This window comes from Chiroxiphia lanceolata, chromosome 15, assembly GCF_009829145.1.
Source record: "Chiroxiphia lanceolata isolate bChiLan1 chromosome 15, bChiLan1.pri, whole genome shotgun sequence".
Classification (NCBI taxonomy): domain Eukaryota; kingdom Metazoa; phylum Chordata; class Aves; order Passeriformes; family Pipridae; genus Chiroxiphia; species Chiroxiphia lanceolata.
This window is the reverse complement of record NC_045651.1, coordinates 4,464,165-4,484,708: the sequence shown is the minus strand read 5'-3', so window position 1 is coordinate 4,484,708 and position 20,544 is coordinate 4,464,165. Positions and strand designations below refer to the sequence as shown.

The 20,544-nt window shown below is 39.6% G+C and overlaps 1 protein-coding gene across 1 annotated transcript in view; it reads right to left on the bottom strand.

Moving 5' to 3' along the window:
• Positions 1-20,544, bottom strand: part of SLIT3 (slit guidance ligand 3) — a 481,232-nt gene that overhangs the window by 446,271 nt on the left and 14,417 nt on the right. Inside the window, 2 exon segments of the mRNA XM_032702926.1 lie at positions 11,093-11,164; positions 13,725-13,796. Of these exon segments, the coding sequence (XP_032558817.1) occupies positions 11,093-11,164; positions 13,725-13,796 (144 nt within the window).

Here is a 20,544-nt window from a genome sequence, read left to right as displayed (position 1 = left end):
CATATATAGTCAGGAATGCTCCATGGCACTGGGGTGCTCCCTCTCCCTGGGGCTATGTGCCAAGCAGAGCTATTAAAAAAGGAAGGCCAGTAGGAGCATCTCCTCCCTGAAGTCAAACTGGCTCCTTAAAAAAGGGTCCACCTTCCAAAGCCAATGGAATGGCTACAAGGAAATAACTGGGTGGAACGGAGGGCACACTGCACACTTGGCTTCAATTTGAGAATGAAAAAGCAGCTCTTGACTCTGGGAATTCCCTGTCACAACTCAAAGGACATCTCACTAGGAAGCCACAGGGGTAATCAGTCACCAAAATCTGTCTTATCTAAAAACTGAGCACAGTCAGTTGCTGTGATAATTACCTCTGAGCCACTTTGCCAGCAGGTTACCAAATTCTGGGGTCAGTTTTTCTGAGGTGCTTCAGTACCTGAGAGTTTCCATTTCTCTCCTGTATTCTTAATATCCTACATCACATCTCACCTCACTCAGAGTTATCAAGCACAAGTATTAAAATGTGAGTGGAATATCCATAACACCTGCATGAACCCCATAATCCTCTCTTCTTCCTGGGATGCTTCTGCTAGAACAGAATCCTCTCTCTCTTCTTTGTATACTCATACTAGAACACCCTGACAAAGAGAAAGATCTAGAGAATAAATCATCTCTAAGCAACTAAGAACATAATACTAACATGTAGTTAACTAGAAGCCAACAATGGATTAGTTTATTCTGTTCTATGTAGAAGGAAAGCTGCAGCTTCAGGGGAGCTGCAGTTCAATGGACACAGCTAAAAGGGAGTTATGGCAGAGGAAAAGCAAAATCAAGACTGTACTGATCTCATCAAGGACAGAAGGGCTTCAAGATCAACATATTCATGTATTCTCCAAGAACAAAAGGAGGTTAAGTACTTTGAATTCATCATCCTTTCACTCAGGAACAGGATTATTTAAGGATTGCTGTGCTCGACAGCATGAAATTCAGCCAACACTTATGGTATTTCTGAGATGGCAAGCAGCATAATCCTTCTAATATGAGGAAGCTCAAAGAAGCAAAACCCTTTTGATAAAATTACTTAAGCTAAATAAAGTTCATCCAAATAATTCCAGACCAGTGATGCAGAAGTTCTTACCCAACAGTAACACAGACACTCGAGTATTTCCTACAGATCTGAAAGAAACTACTCCTAAATCCTTAAGTGTTTTGCTTAAGCAAATACCCCCATAAGTCTTCATCAAGTATAAAAAACCCTACTAAAATCAAACAAACAAACCACAGGAAAGAAGAATGTTTCAGAACTCTGATGTAATGTCCAGTGCTGATCAGCTACTCCAACTGAGTTACAGCTACACTGGAGTGGAAGGGTCCTTATTCCACTGGCTTTGCAACCACTGCTTTCAGAAGCTCGAGAATCCTGTGGTTACAGAACCTCTTGTCAACAGAAACGAGACCCAAATCTGTTTTTCCACGAGTTCTTGTGGGTCAGTGACCTACTATGAAAATGTTTTTGATGAAATCGGGTTCGTTTATTTTCATGTTGTTAAAATAAACCTCTTTGTTTTGTAGCCCTGCTCAGATGTACTAATGCAAACCAAACCCCACTCACTGAAGCATGCATCCTGCTTTCTTGCTCGCTGCCCTTTGCCTCTCCTGCACTTTTCCTGTGTTTGGACTCCTCCTGTGCAGGCCTATTGACAGAGTTGCTAATGGCCTCCCTCGGAAAAGAGGGGCCAATTTTTTTATATTTTTTTATTTAATGTTTACAAAAGAAATAAAAAGTTCACTCTTGGACCAGCAATAACCAAGAGCTTGGCTGTCCAGCAATGGCTGAGTAATATATAACTATATAATTATGTGCTACAGACAGGGCAAACTATGAAATCTGAGGGTATTAGTGCCCTGTAGGAGTCCAAAGTACATAAACAGTTATTGGAAACTATCATTTTCCCAAATGCACATACCCAATTAGGAAATACAACCTCAACACATCTTCAAAGAATAAGTGGTTTCTCATTACTTTATTCACTGAACAGTCCCCAAAGGGTAAGACAGTGACAGCTACTGTACCACTTGAAAATTTATTTCAACAGCAGTCCCATAAAAATAAACACAAAGAAATACAGTTCTTATTCACTTGACTCATGGGCAAGAAAGAGCAGGAGGGATTAATCTTTGAACTAATTTACCACTGCTAGAGGCTTAAAAAAAAATCCTTGCTAAATAAAGATGGTGCAGTAGAAACTCAAAGCAGGGAACTCACAAACCACCAGTTGCTCAACACTTTTTACCTGCTCTTTCCATTTTACCTCCAGATTGCTTGGACAAGACCTGCACTCATGCAAGGTACTTATCAACAGTAAAAGGATGACATTGCTACCATTTAAGTCTGTCTGTGCCACTCACATCAAGTGCAGTCCCAATAACAGTGTCTTTCTGATGTGCAGGAACACATATTATCAAACCTGATATACGTGGAGTGAGTTTTACCAAGCTGACTGTGGATTTCTTCCCTGAATTCACCTGCACCTACTTTTCCAGTCCTGAAACTTCAAGTGCAGCAACTGCAGAATTGTTTGGCAAACTGACAGCTTGCCATATTTTTAAAAGGATAATAGAAAAGGCAAGGCAATTTTGACTTTTTTCTCAAAGCATCATAAGAAATATAAACCCTTTCCAAGCATATAACCTGTACTGACATCAAACAGCAGCTCCTCGGTGTGCAAAGACACATCTTTCAGTGCTTGAAATCATGTTTGACTAATTTCCATAAAAACTAAAGTTAAATGCTTTAATATAAGGAAAAAAAACCCCCAACATCAAGCTCCAAACCGCAGATGCCTCTTGTTTGAGGTAATACCACGATCAGAGCACATGACAGGGCTGAGCTTTACTGGTTTTCAAGTCTCCAGTGCCCACAGAACAACAAAGTCACCTCCAAAAAAGCCCCAGATATATATTTTTTTTTTGTGTTAAAGCTTTTCCTTACACTTCTATAAGTCAATTTTTAGAAACATCGCTGAAAACGCAACTGACCTTTTCACAATGTGGTTTAAACTCTACTGGAATACTTGGAATAGAACCACAGACAGCTTTATTAAGACACTAAACAGGAGACTGACTTTCTCTATAGGCAAAACACAGACTGGGGACCTCTCAGAACGCCCAGGCTTCACTTCTAGGAGCTGTTTCATGCTGGGTTTTGTCACTACAGTCTTACCCCACTCGTGATCTGTCCTTGCACTTCAACCACTGTGGCTCCCAAAAAATAAACGAGTTCTACCTGCAAGCCCCCATTCCCAGGAGAAGGTAAACACTAATTAATCTTGAGATACCAAGACACAAATGTTACTCAAGTGTCTATGTGTGTATATATATTGCAGCCCTACTGTGTTGTACATTTATATTACAGCATATCAAGTTCTAACCATGAGCAGAATAGATATCATTAAGATTATAGTAAATTGCCCCCCCCAAACTCTTTCTATTTTGCCTTTCTGAAAAATAACCTGAATTCTTTAATTTCAGAGTCAGAGTAATACCTCAGCCTTGTGGTAACACTACCACTGTACTACAGCCAAAATCAAGTAAAATTTTCTGAAAACTTAATATACATAATAGAATATATTATTGACTGTGAACTGGGTATCTGCACAAACTAGGCCATATTTGAGTATTTTTTCAGTTCTTAACTGTTGTGAGAAGCTTGACTCTACATGGAAATGTATGTACTAGACATCTCACAACATTCCTTTCCAAAAAAGATGACTTTTTGGACTAATAGTTGCAAATTCTCCTCCTCTCACAACAATTTTTTTTTATTGACTGCATATCTGAATTGTGGGAACAGCAAAGAGAGAGTTCTTTTCAGTAAAAAAGAAAAATAATCATTCCTGACCATATCTGATGTATCATTTACACAAATGACTAACATTTCCCTAAATTACTGCCAGTTAAGTAGCATCAGAAAAATACATCTCTCTGAAATCTTCCAGAGCAGCCAGAGCACAGTATTGACAGATAAGTGAAGTATGTGAGCCATATCTTGGGAACATTTATTTTGGCTGTTTGAGCCAAGAGCGGCACACAACGCTGACTCAAAAGCAATATAAAATTAATGAGCTTCCTTCTTTCCTTCCAAGAATTAACAAAGGTGAGCAATCAGCTTGAGCCAAGATGTGACTCAATATGATACAGTACTTACATTCCTCCCCAATGACTGACTGAAGTGCACTATTCCCACTCAGCCTGTCCATATCTATTTTATTCTTTTATTTGTAGAGACACACCCTCCATACAGATACACCAAGAGCTACCCTGTCCTTCCTACTGGTTTTGTCCTGTGTGATTCTAAATGTAAACTCAGGCACTGATCACACAGCTCAGCAATACACTATTTGCATGCTGTATAGCAGTTTCCATCATATATAATAAATAAAATTCACATCTACTATTTTACCTTCTCGTTATCAGTCACATTCCTCAGGGAAGCTGCTGATTTTGCCTGGGTTTTTGTTAAGCAACTCTTACAGGAAACAGGGATTCCTTGGTAGTGACTTGACAGCTCTTGAAATTCAGATATCCAGAGTGGGATGAAGGGCAGCTGGAAGTCCATTAAGGACCTCTGCTCCGGGCAGGAAAAAGCATCTCAGCCCTCTCCATGGAAAGGACAGCACATCCCTCAGACCTAAATGGTGGTCAGCTAGCTCAGCAGAGGCAGAATAAGATTTGGAAAACGTGATAAGCAGCTCAGTTTCTCGCAGTAGATGAAAATCAGAAATCACCCAGTACTGGAACTGACTTAGTGTCCAGCCAGCTCTGTATCCCACCTCCACCAGTGCCAATATGCAGATTATAGGGGGCAAGAAGGTATGATTCTCTTCTACAGCCCTGCCAGCTTCCCACCTTTTCTCATCTGGATGAAGGCTTAGTGTATTTAATAGCCCTCAGTGGAGATCTCTTTGATAAGTATGATTTCTGTACTCTGTAGAAAGAGTAAGTGAACATCCCTCCAGAGCACAGCTGAGAGAGGAGACTGAGCTTTCCTCTGGTCTTCTGGTTCTGAGCCAGAATCAGCATCAAACTGTGGAACTGTGCAATAATCTGATGAAGGAACTTGTGAATTTAGAAAGCTGTTACATGAAGGTGTTGCTCTATTGTTATCAAGCTCAGAAAACTATGCAGATGAAGTACTGATAATAACAGGAAGCAGTAAACACAATATAGCCACTTTAAACTGAAGACCCACACTCCAAAACAATACAATTCTTGAGCAAAGTAGTAAGACTTTACCATGCAGGTTGAGCCAAATAGTCCCTCCAAACAAATTCATAGCTTTGCCATGGATTTTTCAAAGACACTGTCTGAAAGGGAAGCCTTGGACAAACCCCAGACTGGGGAGTGAAAAGGAATGGAAGTGATTCAAATAATACTGGGAAGATTCTGCAGCACAGAGTGCTCCATTCTCCAGGATTGTCCTGTCAGAATCCAGGAATAAAACCAATAGCACCTGGTCAGATACTCCCACCCAAAACATTCTGGGTCCTCATGCTGGACAACCTCACAATGTGAATACTCACACAGACAAGCATTTGAAAGACAATGTTGAATTTTCTTGAAAAGGGAAGGTAAGAGAGACTCCTTTGTCAGATATTGGTTACAGGATTCCCTTTTTTTTTTTTTTGACTGGAATAATTTCTCAAAAGACATGGGACTAAAGTTATTAACAGAAACTGCTTTCCCCCATTTACAAAAGATGACATGACTGACACAGACTGGGACCTCGGATTAGACAGCACAGGATGGTTCCACCCTAATGATGGTGGGCTTTGCTGCAGTAATTCTGCCCAGCAGGAAAGGACTAACTCAAGTTTTGACATATGGAACACCCAGTTCCTCAGGAGATAGGGGTGATGCCACTGTCTTTGGTTTGAACACAAAGAAAGCCAACCCTCCCACTGCAGAGACACCAGAGCTTCCAGATGCCTCCAATTTACCTTTCACACCCTCCCTAGAGGGGCAAGGCTGAGTGTGAAGAGCTGCCCTGGCAGCAGGACACAGGCAAAACCGGAGCAGTTCTAAAGCACCAGCAGCTCCTGGGCAGTTTGGTAGCAAACCTGGTCCTCCAGCAACTGACTTGTGGTAGTTGGAGAAGGAAGAGGGAAGTATGCAAGTAAGAAAATTGATTAAACATCAGATCACAGCTTTAAATCCATTTCAGCGTGTTTTTGTTCTCCTGCCTTTATAGATAAGCATTTTATGAGCATGGATTTCCAATTAGATATGTTACCCATAATGACAAAGGGAAACGGAGACAGAAAACAATAAAGCTTTTTTTTTCCTGAAAGGTTACATTCAAACTGTCTGACATCTTTACAGATCCATATGGCTTCTTAAATGTGCAGTGTTACACAGCCCCAGAAAAACATCCCAACTGCACACACTGCAAGCCCTGCATAAACACTGTGGGTTTGTCCACATTGCCAAAGATTTGCTTTTGTTTAGAACAGCCAAGAACTGTCCAATGCTTTTATTACTTTCCTGACTGCTCTGCAGCACCTACCAACCTCTCCTCTCAGCGTGGTAATTATGGAAGATGCTTTTTGTATTACATGATTTATTTAAAGCCTGTTCAATCTCAATTTATGAAATCCAGATTGTGAAGCATCACCTAACAATTTATTCTTCTCCTCAGCATCTTTGGTCACTAATAGCAATTCTGCAGTACCCTGTGCCAAATAAATACACTTTAATACCTTAATGAGGCATTTAAGAAGCTGCTTACAAAGATTTAATACATAGTAGCATCTCTGCAGTTAAAAGTCAAATATAATTTCCATTTTAACCTCTGTCTTCACATGGACAAAACCAAAACCATACATTGTATACGCTGGGGTTAAAATTTGGATTCTAGCTTTTTGCTTCTTTCTTAAAGCTAATTATTTTTCCCAACTTTGAGAAGATTTGGCCATGCTTATACATTTTTCCCCCCCTCCCCTAAACAACAAAAACACAGTTTTAGTGCTTTCAGATGTTGAGATCTTTTATGCTAGTTAAAGACACTAATTTGAGTAGAAAGAACCAGCCATCAGCCAAAGTCCAGTCTTTTGAAGATTATACAGCTACGTGACAATTTCTGGCAGTTGGCCGTGGAAAAGTCAGGATCTGTTGGTGTCTTATATCCTGCCTCATTTTTCACACAAATGTGTGACATACATCTGGCTCTGGGAGAAATGTCAGTTCATCTTTTAGGCCCACCACTTTTGCCTGTTGCTTCTTGATCCTCTTGGCACCCGAAATTTCAGAATCATTTTATCCTAAAACCACGCAAGGTGTCAACAGCAAAGCACCAAACTGAAATGCTGAAATCCAAAATACATTTGGGTTTAACACTTTGTGCCAGGTTTTTTAAATGCAACCAGCATACTTTCTTCATTAGCATTTTGCAATATTTGACAATACTTAGTAAAACAGCCTTAATATCACCTAAAATGTTGCAACTTAGCCCTCTGTTTGTATGGGCATGTGCTCACTACATCCAACCACAAAAAACAAAACCAGGAAAGGGGATGGAAGTCGGATCTTTCACAGTTAAGTACTAGGAAAAAAATTACTGAAGAGTAATAGGAAAAAAAAGAACTAGAGTTTCTGAAAGCTTCTGTACACCAGGCACACACACTGTGGTAAAATTGTTGCCCTGGCCAGGAGGGCAGACTATCAAACTTTGCAACTGGCACATCCAGGTTTTAGCAGAACGTTTCCATAGCTCCTTAAACACTTACTGAACAGATGCACATATCTGCCCTGCACAGCCTATCATCCCTCATCAATTAGGAGCACTTTTTGGAAAGAAGAACTTCAGAGCTACTTTGGTGTCTCATATCCTGCCTCATTTTTCACATGGATGTGTCGCACACATCTGGCTCTGGAAGAAATGTCAGTTCATCCTTTGGGCCCACCACAAGTCTGTTACTTCTTGATCCTCTTGGCACATGAGCTGTGATGGCCAGAGAATCCTGGGAGAAGCTGAGCAGCCTGAGAGGAGACTCACTGAAGTCATTCCAGCACCTCAGAGCAGTCACACTGACCCAGGAGTTCTCCAGGATTACACTGCCCAGGAGCTGGTTGGCCTGAGGCTCAGTGAGAGTGTAAAAAGAAGGAGGTAGTTAAGCTGTGTGCAAAAATTATGTCTGTTAGTGTTGTCTCAGCTGCTTGACTTTTTATGGTCAGCTACCTCACCACTCATCTTTATGTTCTGGAATAAAACTATATAAACTTATTGCAATAAAAGTCCTAAAGACATTTCGGCTTTTCCACACTGAGTACCACTGGTCATTCTGAAGGATTTTGAATCTTAGGATTCAACAGGACAACGTACACTGAAAATACCAAGTTTTGCTAAGAGACAATGGTTAAAATTCCTGCAGACCTGGAAAGCTGAGTACAAACATACCAAAGTCAGAAGTGGCTTCTACCTTCACCAAAGCTTCCCTTCTCAGCTGTGTGCTGTTATTTTACCAAACCTTGCATGATGTGCTTCCATCAGCTGATATTGCCAAACTTTGAGCCAGTATACAATTTTGACAATATCCTGCTTCACTGGCATTGTGAGCATTTATACCCCACATAAAAAAACCCAGAGTAAAATCCAAATAACTGGAGGACCATCCCCACGGTGCATTTGGCAGCAGTGGGTAACAGCTCTAAAAACATTTCCTTTAAAGTCTACTTAGATGGTTATGCAGGACATGGCAAACAAAATTCTGCTAATTTACTCAGATCATAACAATGCATTTGCTTCCATATCCAGATAAGTGAAAATATAATGAGCTACAACATTCACCCGAGGTTATGGTCCTTCAAATGATTGCCATGAGGTGAGAAGTGGAACAACACACTTCCTCTCTTACTTTGAATGAAAAACCTTTATATATGGTATTTTGCCAGGAACAGAAATTACTCCTGTTCTTTAAAGTCTGACCCAATGCAGCTGCTTTGCTTAAAAAGAAGTTAACGATTGCTTTTTCATTCACTTCGATAGATCAAAAAGAACGTTATTCCAAAAATCAAAGCAATATAAGCGATTTTTATTCATTATTTGAAAGAAATTAAATGGAAAAAAGCCAGTTTGTTGGGTTTTTTAAATGCAACCAGCATACTTTCTTCATTAGCATTTTGCAATATTTGACAATACTTAGTAAAACAGCCTTAATATCACCTAAAATGTTGCAACTTAGCCTTTATAAGTGTCGCCAAACTTTCCACAGTTCATTCTCCAAAGCCTACTGACTCACAGCAAAAAAGCCAGATTTATAGTTTTGTCCTAAAAGTGATTTAAGCTAAAATCCCAAAAAGTTGCAAGTTTCCAGGCCTCCCTCTCGTACTACATTAATTTAGGAAATATTTTAATGACAGGCAATCCTAAAAGAGAGGCAGAGATGCAGAATGTTCAACAGGCCAAGCTAAGAGTTCACACAGGAAAAAAAAAGTAAGACTTTCAAACATCACACACTTAAAGAGACACTATTAAAGGTATCATATTTCCTAACTTCTGCTTTCACAAAATACATTGTTTTCATCTGCTGACAACAAAAACGTCAAGACGACACTTGAGTATCGTTTCTGGCTACTAATTGCCAGCCCTTCTCTTGAAATTGTTTCAAAATTCATTTCACAACTAAATGAATCTTTATCTAAATAGAGATATGAGAAAGATTTAGTTTCATATATATATATATACACAAAAATATAAGCTTAAAACCAGGACTTAGTTAGGATGCTGACTCTCCAAGATGAGCTAGAATGTGAATAAACTGTTTTCTACAGTGTCAGGTTCTGTTTAATTTTAGAAAACTAATCTGTGCTTTTGTCTTTTTTCTTTTTTTACTGAAATAAATCAGCTGTGGCAAAACTTTGCTCATAAAAGTACTTTCTAATGGAATATAGGTAAAAATGGCTTATAATCAGAATTTAAAATTCATCTCCTTTATTGCCGTAAGCAGAGCTTTCTAATGCACGACAAAAATCCTGAGTAAATTAATTTTCCAAGTTCAGTGCACTAGTTAAACAACTAAAATGCAAAACTAATCCTGAGATCATCTGAAACAGCTTTAGTACATCTGCTCAATACTCCAGACTTCTCCTGAACAATTGCTAGTGGGTACTTAACTTATGAAAGCTGCTTTGGAAAATATCAGTGAGAAAATAACGAGTCCTGCAAGAAATTCCTGGCAGAGAACACTTCCCAATCAAGCATAAAACCCCCCCTGCATTCCAAACCAGCTTGTGATATTGTCACCTACCTCTAACAAAGAATAATTCCCCAAAGTATTTCAGCATTACAGAGATTTTGTTCTGCTCCCACCATAAGAAGACAGAATTAGTGTAGTTTCATGATAAAGCCAAGGAGCACACCCAGCTCAGAGCAGCAGCTGGATATAGTATTACTTTTGCCCTTTTAAATATCTGAGTTTATACTTCTGCAGGGCCACTAGTTTTCCATAAACTGATTCTCGATTAGGAGACTTATTTACTTTACTAAGTAAATTTAATTGCTATCAAAAGTAGAGGAAATCTACAGTCTGTTCTGTAATTCTTGCTTGGTACTCTGAAAGTACTGCTGTCACTGGCATTATGCTACTTCAGGGGAAATGAAGCTCATCAGAAAACTAAGTACAAAGACAGTTTCAGAAATACTGTGGATCTCTAAGGAGAGAATTCCAACTTCCATTAGCATAGACATATATATATAAAAATAAAAATATATATAATCATATGAAATAATGATAAAAAATCTTTTCACCCACATATCAATTTTATGAGTTGCCCAGATAATGTCCTTTTGATAATGTTATTGAGGCTTTGATTTCACTGCCATCAGTTCTGTTTTCTTGGCAAGCACCTCTACATTTATTTCAGTTATTAGCCATCATGTAATACAAATTCAGCAGTATTTAAAAGACCACTTTAATTTAGGCAGGTGCTCATCTCTGTTTTTCCTAAAGAAGGTTAATTTTATAATCATGAAATATTGTGGATGGCCACTGATAGTGAGGTAGAAAAACTGTAGCTTTTCCAGAGGTGTATAAATAGAGGTACTTACAGCCGTTCGAGTTGTTTCAGATCCTGAAAAGCTCCACGTTCTATCACACTAATCTGATTTTCTTCCAAGTGTCTGCAATTCCAAAAATACCAGTTAATTTTAACACAATAAATAAGAGCTTCCCCACTTCTCCTCACACGTTATAAAAATGCTTTTCACAGAAGTATCAGTAACAGTTGTAACTGGAGATTATTTTAAAGCCTGGACAGAGCAGCACTGTTCCTCTTGGTCACTGACAGGATACTGCTCCAAAACTGCCTTTTAACTGCCAGACTTGTGCACATTTTTGTTTCTAAACTTCTACAACCATAACCACTTTGCTCAGAAAGGTGTTGGTCTAGAGCCTGGCTGTTACATCCTCAGTATGTTCCTCTGCAACATAACTGAGATATTGGAGCCCACAAGAGGAGCTCACTCAGTGGAGATGTAATTTTTGTGTCCAGACTTTGTTCTGCACAGATTTCAGGCTTTCTCCAGAGCAAACTCTGGTAGGTAATCCAAAGGGATTCAACCTCCCCCAGAAACAGAGCCAAGGCAGCTCTGTGACACAACTTCAGGGTGTAAAATCACAAGGGACAAGTCCCAGCTTTCCACTTTGTCTGATCCTGCTTCGCTCCACACCCTGAAACCACGACAGGGATAAGTTTAAGCGAAGGAGACTGACTCCTCTTTGATTTACAGTGTGCAGGGGGTGATTATTCATTTACACAGCAGAAATGCTCCGTGGGTGAAGTGGAAGCCAAGGAATAGATACCAACAGTCCCACTGAGCTCAGCTTTTCCCTCCCTCGGTGCTGCCTTCCAGCACAGCCCCATTTCTGCCTCTCTTAGAGCACTTGGGTGCAGGGACTAAACATCTCTGAATGTTCCATGTGGTTTTGGCTAAAGCTAAGAAGGAAGAACTTCACACACAGTAAGTGTGGGCTCAGTGAAGACCAGGGAAACCTTGAGAACCCTGCCTGTTCTCAACAGCCACTCCTCTGCCCTCAATTCTCTGAGGATGCTCAGAGCTGTTCAACAGGAGAGCAGCACAGAGGACAGGCAGCAAGAGAGTGTTCCACATCTAAGACCATGTAGGAAGGTCAAAAACCAAAACTGAAAAAAAATCCAAACACGTGAACCAAAAAGGTTGTTGAAAGGAGGGAGAGGAAAAACTGCCCAAGGAAAAAAGATGGAGCTATGAGGGATAAAAGGAAAAGGTGCACAAAGGAATATTTTCCATGTTGCTTATTTGAGACCAGAAGATATTTTTTTCTGCCTGTTCTATGAGTTTGTTGCAGGTCACTTGTTTCTAGTCCTCATTCTGATGTCTGCAAACAGGACTAGGATACCTGTCTAGGATCACTGGGACAGGTTGCATGTTTCTGTGCTTCCCACCATACCCCCAATGTACACAGGGGGGGACAAAAAGAGGGACAACAGGGGTTTAGTAATGTAGAATTCCAGAATTATGAAGAAGAACTAAAAAAATTTAAAAAAATCTGAAGGATGCTTTATTCCCAATGAATTCTGTGGCAAACACCACACTACTGCAAGGCTGTAATGTAAACTTGTAATAAACATAGGACAAAAAAATTCATATAAAAAAGGGCAGTTGTACATTTTGCTTATTGTTAAGGGCATAAATGACTGTAGCAGCGTTAGACAATGTCTGACAGTATAAAAACCCAACAAAAACAAAACAACTATGGCATTAATATAGTATAGTTCATGTATTTTAATAGACACCCAAAATGGTATTGACAGTTGGGATGGGAGCCAAGGAAATCTAAACAACTCCACTGCTAGAGATGAGAGAAACATCACAGGAACACAGTGTCTTCCAATACATTTGAAGTGTTTCCTTAGTATATGACAAGTTGTTCAAAAGCAATAAGGTAGCAGAAGAAATGACTTGCCTTTTCCTTTGCAGGACTTAAATAATTAACTGAATTATCACTAAATGACTGTGACAGTTCAACTGTTGCAGTTTTAAGGACTTCTTTTAGAAGCTACTCAAAGGACAACTTTTCATCGCTAACTTAGTGGTGCTATCTGAGATTCAGGTAAGAGAAAACAGGAAACCAGGAATGACAAATTCCTGTTTCCCCTTTCAATGTTCAAGGTCCATGTAGGAGTGTGGTTAAGCTCTTGACTGATACTTTGAGATCATGAGACAGCATCACCTAAAATATATGTATTGCTGCATATTAGACTAAAAAAAATGCACAGGTTTCCTTGTGTACAACTTCTACAGCTCTCCTTAATGAACTCCTGCAAAATCTTCTGCAAAAGTGCTATTAATGGCACTGTACCTTAAAGTGACCAAAATCTCAAAGTCCTATTTGCTAGTGTTTCAATATCATTGATTTATGCATTAATGATTGTATAGTGGACAAGGTTTTTACCACAGGATTTATTAAAAGTCAGTAGGAAAGAATTAAATAGCTCTGAAACTGCACTCACTTCAGCACAGAACTAAAATTTACTGTTTCACATCACAAACTGTTCCAGTTGCCTGGTTTAAAAGAACAACAACTGAATAATATGCAGAAATTACCACCATTTGCTCTCTAGAATTATGGACATCTCAGTACTAACACCCTAAAACAGTCTTGTAAGAAAAAAAAAGACAAATTTTGTGTTGTACTCACAAGACACGAAGGTTCTTCAGCCCCGTGAAGTCCGTCTTCGTGATCCTTGTGATATTGTTTTTTTCTAGATCGCTGCAGAGGAAAAAGAAAGCAGCATTCAGGCACTATAACTGACATCCAAATTTCCATTAGCAGAAAGTATTTCAGTCACTGGAGCATCTCCCAGCTGCTCACACTGTACAAATGAACATTTCCATTAAAATCTCAAAAAGCAAGTCATCAATCCTGATGCATTTTGTCTCCTCCTCTGACTATGTTGCTCTCATATATGAAACTTCTTCCACTTGTATTCCTAGTTTTGATGCTCACTAAAAGCTTCTTTCTCCCTCAAAGACTACAACCTTGTAAGAAGCTGCATATATTCAAGACCCAATTGGTATAATACAGCTGAAACATGAGTCCTAGGCTCCTAAATTAAGATCAGACTCTGGGGTTATTCTAAACCAAGTGAGTCCAACCTGCTGCAGAAACTTAGACCACACAGAGCCTGAAGTGAGGACAAGTTAGTTCAGTGACCCTTAAGTGCAGTCCTACTCAGATGACTGGAATATTTACTGGTGTCATAGGTCCCAGTTTGCCACTTTCTTTAACAGGATTAAAGCAGTATGTGATACATTAGAGTAGAGAAATAAGTGTTTAATAATACTGGATTCTACTTCTGATGGGTTTTGATAGACATCAAAATAATACTAACAAAATCCTTAAGTCATAAAATGGTTTAAGAACAGATATTATAAACTTTAAGAGTTTATGCATCTTAGCACAGGACATATTCCTATAATACAAGAAGCACATTCTCCTGTCAGGAAGACATTTTCTTTAGCACAGATGGAAAGCAAGGAGGGAAAGTTCCTACAATTTAGCTATATGAACAAGACAGCCAGTATCCTTATTTGCCTTATGTCAGCTATATTTAAAAAAGATCCATTGAAGAAAAAAAAACAAACCACAAAGCATCTACAGGGCACTTTCACTGCCTGCACCAACTATTCTCTTCCATTTGTCTTTATCCTTTCCATTAAATCATGCTTTTTCCTTTGAATCACTGCCTACATTTTTCAGATTTTCCAGCTTAATTTCCTCTTCTGTTCTCAGTTCAGTCCTCCCACCCTGGTGCATCATTAACCACTCACTGGCGCCCCAGCATGAGCTGATTGCAGGGAACATTGCAAACAATTACATCTGGAGCAAGCAACACATAAAATAGCCTGGGTTGGACTTGTATATTGTTCCCCACCTGCTTTCCATGGCATTCCTTCACAAGGTTTCCCTTGCCTTTATCTCAGAGAAGCTCTAGCAAAGCATGGCACCAAGCTGGTTGGAATTCTGAGGCAGGCAGGAGCCAGCCAAGGTGTACAGGGCAACACAGTGTCAGTGGCCGCAGGTTCTGTGCATTTTGGTAAGACCTGATCACCAGCCCAGCTTTACTCAGCTTGAACAAGTGCATGAAGAACTTCCATTCCTGGCACATACACAGCAATCTCTCCACCACACCACCCCTCCTGCCCAGCCCCAGACACCAATCCCACACATTCCTCCCTGCTTTCAGCCCCAAGGACACTCAACATTCTTCCCTTGGTGAAATCTGCAGCTCCCTAGTCTGAAAAAAACTTTAACATTCCTTGATCAATACATATCTTGAGATTGCTTTTTCCTCTACTCCTGCAGACTGGCACAGTCTATACTGTACACATAACATCAATTCTATTACTCCTTTGCAAAGGTTATTATCTAAGTCAGAGTCTTCCATTTCTGTCAGTCAAATTACTTGCACAAAGCTCTAACTTTAGGAGAGCCATTCTTCATGAAGATCACTTTCCTCAAACCATTTTGATTTAATTGCTGCCTCTGTTTTAAAAACAGTGTTTACCTTTTGAACATTTGCCCTTTCCAGCATGTTTTTCCTCAAGGCTTATCTGCCATTTGAAGAAAAACAGAGTAAAACTGTGATGAACTACTGTGTAAAACTTCCTCCTGCAGCTCACAGTAGGTCTAACCCTGGCTGCAGAGTAGCAGATTGCCACAGGTTACCCCATTACTCAATTAAACTTTGTGACTCTGAAGTTACTGAACCTATGCAGACATTAGTGGTTTACAGCTGGTATTTGTGGGCAACATAATATTTTATGTTTCCTTTATAAAGTTTGGCAGCTGATTATGGGCTCACTAGTGGGTTTGAAGTACAAAAAGCTAAACCTTAACGTGCAACCTTGGTTGGCTTTCAAACCCATCAGGGTTCAAAAGGACTGTTGGAGTCAAAAGGATTTCTTGGAAAAGAAATCAGCTGAGTCAAAGATACGAGGAAAATAATACTGTAAAGGTGAATTTAACACATATCTACGTCCAGATAAAATAATTCTACATAAAACTCTTATTGTGCAGAATTCCTGCGTTTTGGGTACAATGTGGGGCCAAGCAGATCTTGGATCTTAGTCAACATATCTACCTCACTCCACACATACACAAGCCAAGCTACTACTCTGTCATTTCACATTCAAATAATATTGTCTCACCATCTGAGAACATCTAAGAAAACACCATTAAAGAACACAGGTCTCTTGTGGAGTGTCAGCAGCCAGGCTGGTATCACTCACTTAAAAAGAAATCAGAACTGTCATCTATACCAGCTCTAATAAAGCCCTTGGTATTAAGTCTCTCTTGTCAAACCATTTTCTAATTTTTACTTTTTTAGGGCAAAACATGAAGGTCAATTCAGGTGTAGTGGTAGCTTCAAGAAAACAGATGTGGAAAAAAATCATTTAAGTGGGAATAGAAACATGAACTGAACTAGAACAGTACCAGACCTCATGAAAGTGAGTTCAGATAAACTCTTAAAGGGAGCTTTACTCATAAACATGTCCTGCTATGTTCTAATAACAATTTAACCCAGTACATATTTTGTAGATGCTGAAGACTGAGTCACACAATGTACACACTTATTATAAACAGGGATGCTTGGAGCAACTGGAGCAAATCCTGCTTCATCACAAGAACTCCTCTGAATTGCTTCATCTTTCATTCCTCTCTAAAGACAATCAAGTGAATTTAAGACAGACTTTTAAAGCACCAACATTCTCTGGAGCATGCCAGGAGTGCACAGATTTCCTCTGCTACATGACTTAAATTTCACTTGATGATGACTCTGCTCAGCCACTCAGCTCTTCCAAAACATCCAGACACTGATCTCAGCCCCCACCCTCGTCCTTGGACTGGATAAAGTTTATGATTTGAGAAGCAAATCCACTTGCCACTTCACACTTTGTGCTTCAGCCTTCCAGACTCACATACCTTGGCACATCCACACCCTCATCCTGGCCAGCTCTGAGCCTCTGCTCCTCTGACGAACAAGATCAGAATTGAGTTTGACACCACATCACCTCCACAATGAACGTCACAACTCTGACAGAAGAGCCAACAACAACAGCCATCAGATGCTGAAGTCTTGCACAATCTTCAGCTCAACAATTCAGTAGTTACATATAAATAAAAATGCCTTACACAAAATTCAAATCCTTTTATATACACGAGGATGCAAAAATTCAAACCAACACTACTAAGATGCAAAATTTCAAAGTAACACCAGTAATAGCGAGTTCCTATCACAGTCAGATGTCATTTTGCTACTTGCTTCTCTGAATATAGTCTGCAAGATAATCTGAAGTTTGGGCCCTGATCAGAGTTGTGAATCTTGAGCATGCCCAGGTGAGTCCCTAACATAATTCCTCAGCTCTTCCAAGACTACAGGTTTGGAGTTTCCTAATCAACTGCCCATTTTGGAGTTACCTCTGGCTGCCCAGTTATGCTTTTCCAGGCACACAGAAGGCAAATTCAAAAGTCTTACTAAAGCCCATAAACCAGTTTTCTCTCTGTACAACTCTGTAATGGTTTGGTTTTGGAGTCTCTCATATATGGGCACTGTACAAGTTCACAGGTGAACAAAATACTCTCACTCTGATGTTCTTACTGCAAGTGGTGTATTTGCTTTGAACAAGCTTCTACTTTGTACATTTTTTTTTTTTTAAGTTACAATTTTTTTTCTGGTCTGAAAAACCATCAGACTTCAGAGCCAACCCTGTTAGCTTTTGGTCAGAAAAGAAGCTGCTTAAATATAGTTCCCCTTCGAGAAGAAACAGAATTATTGCATTTGGTTAAGGCCATTTCTTGTCACTAAGTGTTCTAGAGCAACTAAGTTTTCCTCTATTTTCAGGGAGCCTTCAGGTGCCAATCTGGCAAACACAGCGGCATTCCTGACAACAAAACTGAACGTCTCTGATCCCCAGTAATTTCATGGTAGTAGCTGATTTTGCATTTCAATGACAAACACAAGTCCTAGACAGGCAGTATTTCAGAAAATATTTATTAATTCGTTTTTCTTGAACTCAAGAAGACATTACACAAAACAAAACTGCAGACAAAGTGAAAATATCTGAGGAGAAGGAGCACTAGACCTCATTGAAGTCCTTAGATATTTGATTGTTTATATTAATAAAGAACTCAATAAGAGCAGTAGAGAAACTGTATTTAAGGAAAAATTAACTGCCATAGACTTCAAAAGACAGCTCTTACCCAAGTTAAACAGCACTAGGATTCTTTCCTGTCCAACTGCTTCCCAAGTAAGGTAAATATTCATTTTGAGTCATAGAATCTCAAACAAAGTTTAGTTTCTGTTCCTGCTGAGTTTTCAAAGTGGCTGCCACACACCAGTTCAAAGCTACACACACAGGTCACATTTGGGACAAACAAATCAGCACAGAACCCAATGCTCTGAAAGGAATCTTGATTAAACCAACCCTCCCTGTAATCCACAGGGAAGGTGCACTTCTCTTCATCTCATTTTTGGCATTTTCCAAGAAGGAATGCATAAAATTTTTCTGTCACACATGACAATGCACTTAGGAATTAATAAAAACCTCTCTTGCCCCCTAAGAGCCAACAGATCAGGATCCAACACACCATCTAGAACTCCCATCAAAACAAACTTCACCTGGAACACAAGTCATGGAACACTCAGAAGTTCATGAAGAACAGAAGAAAAACGATTTTCCAAGACATTTAAGTGCATCTGTTTTGAGGTTACAGCACACATTCTTCGCTATGAATAATTTGTAATACATTCCAAGGGATTTTATTTTAAATGATAAATCAACATTCAAAACGTGGCAGCTAAAATTCCAGTGATAACAATTGAACCTGGATTCCTGAATCTGAGTAGCTACTGATATTTTTCATTAGCCCAATTCCTCCACATAACTACAGCAGCCCCTATTCTTGGGAAACAAGGACTTTCCTGTGCCATGACATTGTTAAAGGACTCTGATCCCTGTGGGTCCATTCCAACACAGAATATTCTGTGACTCTGTGACTGTGTCAACCCAAACCAGGTGGAATGACAGCTGAGTCAGCCCACAAAAGTTTTCCTGTCAGATTTGTTTTCCAGCCCCCATCACCATGCCAGGTGACCACGAACACAAACACTCAGCACCTGAGCTGGAAGAAACTTGCATTTTTCACAGGTAATGCATTTTTTCCACCACTGACCTGGCTACCTATTGCACTCTAGAAACTTAAAGCCATAAGAAAAACACCTTCTTGATTTTTAGGAATACCTTCTTGATTTTTAGGAAAGTCAGAGCTGGAGGCAAAAAACTGTTCAGTAAATCCTCCTCTCTTGAGTGTTTCAGTTCTTAGTTTGGGAACACACCAATAACCATAACCAGTAAAAGGACAAAAATCCACTCCATGTGTGAATGGACCCACAGAGTAGCTTTTGGCTGCCCTTTGCAGTCTTTACACACCCAGTATCTGTTTTATTATTTTAACCATTTTCCAGGATTTCTGCTATGCAGCTAATTTGCCTTTAATGGCTGTGGACTGCCACTAGCCTCTTAACCTTAAATGACCATATTCCCTATAGGAAGCACTTGGCAATTCTCCTATGCCTTCAGTCCAAGAACTTCAAAGTTACTGTGATAAACTACTCAATTATAACGCTACCCTGAAGCCCTCTGGCAGCACAATCTGCATATCTTCAGATTTAACATATTTTGCAATGCAGGAAATGAATTCCTGGGACTGGATTTTATGAAATACACAAATTCCAGTAGTTTCCAAGTCACATGGGCAAGTATGAACATCACTTGTAAAGAAAGACAACAACTTCAAAATCAAATTCAGCTGAAGCAATTTCATTTTTCAAAAAAATATATTTTGACTCTGTAAGGCTTAAGTGATTTTCTTCTTCTTAAACAGTTCACTTAGAAAAAGAATTTCTCATGCTCCTTTGCAGAGTTCTTGAAAGACTGGCACTCTCTGAACACTTCACATCATCCAGTTTTTCGGAAGAAAAAGATTTAAAGCCCTCCATGTAGCATGTGACAAATGAACAGAGGATGAGAGAGCTGCTCAACTTAAACAAAAGGTTAAGGGGAGATCTTAAACTACCTGGTTTGCAGGAGAAAACAGACCACCCCTCGTCTGATCTGCAGTAAGAATAAGTCATAGGTGGAGGAACAGTAGCAGAGAAAAAAAACAACCACCAGTCCTAGAAAAGATTCCTAAATATCCTGCACAGCTTCAGCAACAACAGTGTATCTGCACAGTTATGCTGGGATCCAGCAGTTTGGGGATCTTAAGCCACAATATCAATTAACTCAGAATTCGACATTTAATAATTTCTGCTGTAGTTGTTGGACAGCACCACATGACACCGGATAGTTTCAGCCCCCAGGAAAATTGAAATAGTCATTAAACAGTCACACAACAGCTGGAGTGTGCAAACCCTGTGCTGCAGCCCATCCTACCTCTGTAACACACCTCCACC